Raw genomic sequence first — 6,913 nt, forward strand, 5'->3', positions numbered from 1 at the left:
GGAGAAGGATTGAGATAAAAAGGAAAAAGGAAGCACACCTGTGGAGCCACGAAACGGTTTTTACATTTGGTCCTGATCGTGTGACAACCCTGGATACAGCCTCTAATTTACCGCAGGAAGCCCATTCTGATGCAGGTCCTGACTGTAAAATGAAGCATAAATAAAGATAAGGCCCATTGTAGTCTCCCGCTCGACATATCCGCCCGCATACCAACACACATGAACAAACGCTCGTATTCAACTTTTCGACGGTGTTCAACCGTGAAGAATCACCTCATTTAGCGGCACATTTCTACTTTAGGAGGATGCATGTTTTTCCCATTGTTGCCCAGTGGCAGAGCTTAACAAATAGGATTAGATCCGTGCCCGAGAGAGCACACTCCTGTTCAGGTGACACGCGGCGCCACGCTCCAGCTCCGCAGCGAGACACAGAGAATTACTGTTAAAGGTCACTGGAGTCAGACGCTGAATGTCACAGCTTAGCCACACTTTGGCAAGAAAATACATTCAGATAAATAGGCCTATCTCTTGGTGGAAGAGCAATTCTGCTCCTGAATTTCCAGCATAAAAGACCAAGGATTACAGGGTGAGTTAAAAGGCAACAGAGGCGTATCGATTAGAGGCAGTGAATCAGGCCTCCTCGATGCTGTGAATAATAAATTGAGTGGAAGACAGCCAGAGGTTGTCAGATGGAACTTTCATGATTGGCTGAGAGTTGAGCTGATTTTAGATGAGACTGTGGATAAGTCACATCTCCCATCTGAAGGATCTGGGGAATCATGTCAGCGATCAGACAGCGCCTCAGAGCAGCTCACTACAAGTTTTAAATAAGCATTCCACGCCCCATTTAACAACACAAAACGGGCTGATCACAGCCCACACTCCCTGCCAGGAAGCGCCAGTGGACTCGGAGAGAGGATTGGACTCTTAATAGCACGTCTCCCCGAAGGTGCCAGAATATTGGAAAGGGTAATTTCTGAAAAGGCCGCATATGTGTCAGATCTGACAAGAGCGCTGCGACGGGGATTCAGTCAGCTTCGCGGGGACATGTTGTGACTCAGCGGAGCAGGTGTGATTGTTTGCTCTCTGCTAAGAGAGTCTTCGCTGTGGGCTCGGCTCACTCGGTGGATCCTGGTCGTAATCCGTTAGCGAGAAGGTCCATATGTGGAGCGCGCCCCGCATCGTGATGAGAAGTAATCACGGGGACAATGTTTCTGCCTCCTGAAGGCAAAATAGAACGGAGTTGAGCCCGGGCTGCCAGCTCGGAGCCGCGGAGCATCAGACTTCAACATTTGACTGCTGCCACGCCGCACATGCCTCTCGTCACACTAAGCTACAGTCTGAGGCTCGATGCTTCCTGTACACAGGAGATTTTATTCATGGATGTTCAAAAAAAGCATGTTTTTTATCAGAATGAATTAGTTTTACTGTGTGCTTAGAACTTACCATGAAACAAGGCGTGTATGAAAATGCAATCATTTGAGCTGTGGAGAAAACTGAGGAGCCCGGTAATCAGCGGACGTGTCATGCAGACATGTTTGTCTTGATGAGTTTGTATCTGAGATATATACGTTCAGCGTTCACACTTAATGACAATGAATATTCAAACATGTGAAAACTCTCAGGTAGTTAATAACACCGTGAGCAGGACACTGATACATTTGAACAAGCGATGTTATTTATTTCTGTTCATTTCAATTTGCTTCAATGTTCTTGAGAGTTTCTATTGAATGAGGATGTTTCTAAAATTAAGCTGAAAATGACACCTGTTGTCACGCAGTATGATGTAACGGTTCACCTGATCCTTTCTTCAGAGCATGGTTATCCCTGTGCCCTTGCCTGGACATTCAGTCCTCACTGAAGGAAGAAATCAGCGTTTGACAGACTATCGTAAAGGCCTCATGTTCCAAAGGTTGATGTTTGTAGTAAGACTGAAATATCTGGTCCATTAATGAGCTGATTGCCAGTAAATTTTCCAGAGAAATTGAAGAGCTCCAGAGGATAATTTTGTAATGACTGCAGTCAGTGATCACTTGACTTATTCCCTTGGTATTTATTTATTTATTTTCAGCACAAGGTCATTCTGCGCTGTAGAATCAGAATTTCTTCATTATCATTATACAGTAAAGCACAGTGGAATTTAAAGTAGAAGATCTCGCAACAGTGCAACAAGAAAAGTGCAAGTGCATGACTGTTAAGCATGGCCTCTGGGGTCGGGGGGGTGGGGGGGTGGGGGGGGGGGGGGGGGTGGGGGGGGGGGGGTTGATAAGGTCAAAAAAGTATCAAGAATGTTCCGCTGGGTAATTACACTTTTGTACAAAGAATTTAGTGCTCAACAGCAAATTCCGACACATTCATCGTGTTAAAAAATTACATGGTACATGGCTTATATGAGATGTGGATGACTCACAAGAATTTTTTTAAATCTCTAAAAAAATCTGATTTCCACAGCGGTGAATCATTCATGTGTGTCTACATTTAGCCCTTTTTACACAGAAGGACAAACTCTGGATATCAAATGATAATGTATTGCATAAACTCCTTGTGACGCTGCTCTTCGATGTGCCTGTGCTTCCTGCAGGCTGTGGACTGGAGTTCCTGCTGGTCCTCTGCGGGCTGGAGCTGTCCTGGTCCTGCCCCCGTCACTGTATCTGCTACACCGCTCCCACCACCGTCTCCTGCCAAGCCCACAACTTCCTGTCCGTCCCCGAAGGCATTCCCCCTGACAGCGAACGCATCTTCTTACAGAACAATAAGATCCATCGCTTGCTCCGAGGCCACTTCAGCACCAACACCGTCACTCTCTGGATCTACTCCAACAACATCACCTACATCGAGCCCTCCACCTTCCAGGGCTTCTCGCTGCTGGAAGAGCTCGATCTGGGGGACAACCGCCACCTGCGCTCCTTGGCTGAAGACACTTTTCACGGGCTGAGTCGGCTCAACGCGCTTCACCTGTACCGCTGCGGACTCAGCTCACTTCCCAACAACATCTTCCAAGGCCTCCGAAATCTGCAGTACCTCTATTTGCAGGTACGTGCTCATTATGCTCGGCCTCTTTGGGAATATTGTGATTTGTTAGACAAAAAGTATGTTTGAATTTTAAAAACCCTGGTATTATCATCAATCCTGGTACACACAAAATTTGCACACTTCCAAATGCAGCCTTAACAAACTCAAGCACAGTGTCTGCAGCGTTGGCCTAAAACATCCAAACTGCTGTTTGTTGTAATCTGTTACACTTTTGCATGTTTCATACTTTTGCGTCACTGTGAAAGTGCTAAACACTCTTGATGAGCGTTTCTATATTCTCTATTATTTGAGTTGTTGTCTCTAGATTCCCTGGTTGTGTGAACAAGTGTGTACTGTTGGCTGTTTCTCTTTCATTTTCAATCTGTCCACGTTGTACCCGGACTGGGATCAGCTCCAGGCAGAGCGACCATTAGCCTGATTAAGTGGTACAGAAGATGAATGGATAGCTGTTTTGACCTCTTTATTATAATTGTCAGGTTTCAGCTGATAAAAAAGCTACACAGTGTCTACTTTGACCACTGGAAATTGGATCTCCTGACATCCGAGAGACCAACAGCTCAGCCGCTACTGGAAGAATGAGCACATCGACCACAGCACAGCCTTTGTGTAAATGTGAGAAGTTGAAGTTTTTAGATTTGTGAACTGATCAAAATGACAGCTGAGGTTGAGTACTTTACATATAAATCTCGGCGGTCCAGGTTGAAGCGGTTTCTGCCCGTGGAGAGACGGTGGATCGGAAGGGAAGAGCAAGGCCAGAGAGAAAATTTATGGAAGTAGCGAAGGAGGACATGGAGATGTCTGGTGTAACAGTAGGGGAGGCCGGGCTGACCCCTGAAGGGAGCAGCCCAGAGACAACGATTTATTTGCCTATTTTATTACAGGCCACACAACCTAGATCTAAAATCTATTGCAGGGTTGTGGATGTTTATTTGGTCTGACTTTGGGGCCTCACCTAAAACAATTAATCCTGCTAGGAATGCCCCATTGCCATTGCACGTGTCGGTTCACGGTAATATAAAATCTGAAGAAACAATTGCATTATAAAGTAACTATTCTTTTCTATTTTATCCTCACATTTTTCCCTTAATTTGAGCTGGACCTCAGATATCACACAGCGTAGGCAGAAAACCCCATGAAGAAAAACCTTGCATGTTGCTGCTGTTGCTGATTGTAACTGCATATTGCCTGTGTCTTCTCAGGATAACCATCTGAAGTTCCTGCAGGATGACACATTTATGGATCTCCACAACCTGAGCCACCTGTTCCTTCATGGAAACCGCCTGTGGAGCCTAAACCAGAACACCTTCCGGGGTCTTCGGGCCTTGGACCGTTTGCTTCTGCACCAGAACCAGATCGAGTGGGTTGACCAGTTGGCCTTCCACGACCTGAAACGTCTCACCACGCTCTACCTGTTCAACAACTCCCTGATAGAGCTGTCCGGACAGTGTCTGGACACGCTGCCGGCCCTGGAGTACCTCCGACTCAACGACAACCCCTGGTCATGTGACTGTAAGGCTCTGTCGCTGTGGGAGTGGCTGAAACGCTTCCGAGGTTCCACATCCTCGGTGGGCTGCCAGGCGCCGGCTGATCTGGCGGGGAAAGACCTCAAGGAGCTACGCAAAGAGGATTTCCCGAACTGTTCGCCAACTCCAAACTCTGAGTCCAGAGCCCAGACTAATAATTTATCCGGGACCGTGAACCCGTCGATGAACCGCGGCGTGGCGGTGGGCTCCGGCGGACAGACCCACATAGTGCACCCCTCGAGGCCCGGCCGCTCTCGGAACTGCACGAAGCCTCGCAACAGGATGAGCAAGGGAAAGGGTGACAATGAGGTTCACCACTCGAAGGAGGTCATGGCCGACAAGGAGGATTCCTCCCCAGATTTCACAGACGGGGGGAAACACGACCACACGTCTCCAGACGGCACGGTCACACGGAGAAAGCACAAGTGCCCCCGGACCACTGTTCGCCCCCCGAGCGGGGTTCAGCAAGCCAACAACAGGGCAACCTTATCCCATTCCCTACCGTACGTCCACGCCCTCTTTGTGGCCTTGATAGCGGGAAACACTGACTACATTCTCCGCTGACCTTCAGTGGGTTTAACAAATGCTAATCTCACACGAAAACAGTCATCAGACCCTCTCTTGCTCCTGCACTACAAGGCCTGTGTGTCTTTTTATGTGTGTGTGTGGGTGTGATTATATGTGTAAATGTTGTGTAGGGAGTTCACTGTTCAAACCCAAACAGGTGTCAAAGGATCAAAGATCAACAAGACCAGGACTCGCAGCACAAACACCAGAGGGACTCAGAACGGTAAAAGGTGAATGCAGACCAAGCTTGCACTGCCAATGCCTGTATGATTTCATTACCGAACATCTCCGTGTCTTATATACATATATATGTTTTTCAGCCTTTGTTTCTCACTCAAACGGAGCTCAGATAACCAAAATTAGGAGGAAAACAGAGCAGAAAAGTAGAAGATGACAGTACAAGTTGGTGACAATTAAGCTGTTTTTCTCTAAGCAAGATCTTCAAGTGCTCCGAAGAGCTTTAATTTAGAGCAGTTTATAAATTGTTATCAGGATGGCATGAATGGGAGAGTCGATGGGTCTGTGGAGCCTCCAGTGTAAGTCTTATCTTGCTCTCATTCATCCTGCCAAATGTACTTTTCTCCTGCATTCTCTGCGAAAAACAGCGAGAAACAATTGAGTGTGTTTCTCCTAAACAAAGGGACAACACTGTAAGCGCGGCAATAAATTGTCACTCAGTATCAGACACAGGGATTTGCCATTCGTACTACGGAGTGAAAATCTACAGCCACAGATGTTATGAGGCCATACAAAGAACGAGCAGTGAGATTACACACTGCTGCGTGAAGCTGGGACAGAATACGTCACCTGCTCCCGACATGATTATTTCCTTCTGCAGATCCTGTATCTTCTGCCTAACGCTATGTCGACACAACTCATTCCGACATCCTCATTTACACCACTTTGCTCCTTCTGTGCAACTGAAGCTGCTAATTGTTCAAGACGATGAGGACGGCCATCCGCTTTTTTCGTTGCTTGGGAAACGATGTTTGTCTCTGGGAGATCAAGCTGTGAATATCGAGGCGTTTGTCTATATCTTGTGTCAGATGTTGTTTATTTGATTTTTTTTTTTTTTGTAAGACACAAAAACGGACCTTCAATTGGATCCTTGCTGCAGGACCAACAGGAGCCTTAGAGGTCAAGGGTCAGATGGAGTTTTTCTCAGTTTCCCGGTGAGGTTGCTTTGAACTGATCCTTCCTCTGCGAGGACACCCCTTCCTCACCGACGCTGTGAGGAGCACCGTTTTTTTTTTTTTCTTCATCACGTAAAACTTCAGAGACACGAGAAGAAGACCCTAGAAAAAAAACTCTGCGTGTTCCGTAAGTGACTCTTGTGATCAAAACACTATTAAAAGACAACTTTGAATGGAGCATGGCGAAACAAGCATTACGCCTCCTTATTAACTGGTGCGATTGTCCACGGACGCGAGGACGTGGGACCGAGACGATCGCCTGTGCAGTGATAAGGGGAATGCAGACGACGGCGGGACGACTCGCTGTACTCCCGGAGCTTCTGCGCCTCCGATCAGTGTGCTGGTGAGACAGTGTTCGTATCAATGATGTGACCGTACCGGTAATGGTGGAAACCAGAGGACTTCAGTGCTGATATTAATCATTAACTGTATCCATATGAGAAGAAAAAAAAAAAAAAAAAAACAACGTTGATGATAACAGGGTTTTCAGCTCCTCGTGTCCAGAGGAGCGCTCCAACTTTAATTTCTCGGTGACTTGTTTATTCATGTATTTTTCATGCTATATTTTTAGAACGTTTGATTTGTTACTGCACAATT

General features: G+C 46.7%; 1 protein-coding gene across 1 annotated transcript; it reads left to right on the forward strand.

Annotated features, from left to right (window-relative positions):
* Positions 1 to 2,200: 2,200 nt before the first annotated feature.
* On the forward strand, positions 2,201 to 5,154 carry rtn4rl1b (reticulon 4 receptor-like 1b). The gene is made up of 3 exons (XM_030107709.1): positions 2,201 to 2,212; positions 2,497 to 3,033; positions 4,233 to 5,154. Exons 1-3 carry the CDS (start codon positions 2,201 to 2,203, stop codon positions 5,118 to 5,120), a joined length of 1,437 nt encoding a protein of 478 aa, XP_029963569.1. The 3' UTR covers positions 5,121 to 5,154.
* The last annotated feature ends 1,759 nt before the right edge of the window (positions 5,155 to 6,913 follow it).

This window comes from Salarias fasciatus, chromosome 14 (assembly GCF_902148845.1).
Source record: "Salarias fasciatus chromosome 14, fSalaFa1.1, whole genome shotgun sequence".
Taxonomy (NCBI): Eukaryota; Metazoa; Chordata; class Actinopteri; order Blenniiformes; family Blenniidae; genus Salarias; species Salarias fasciatus.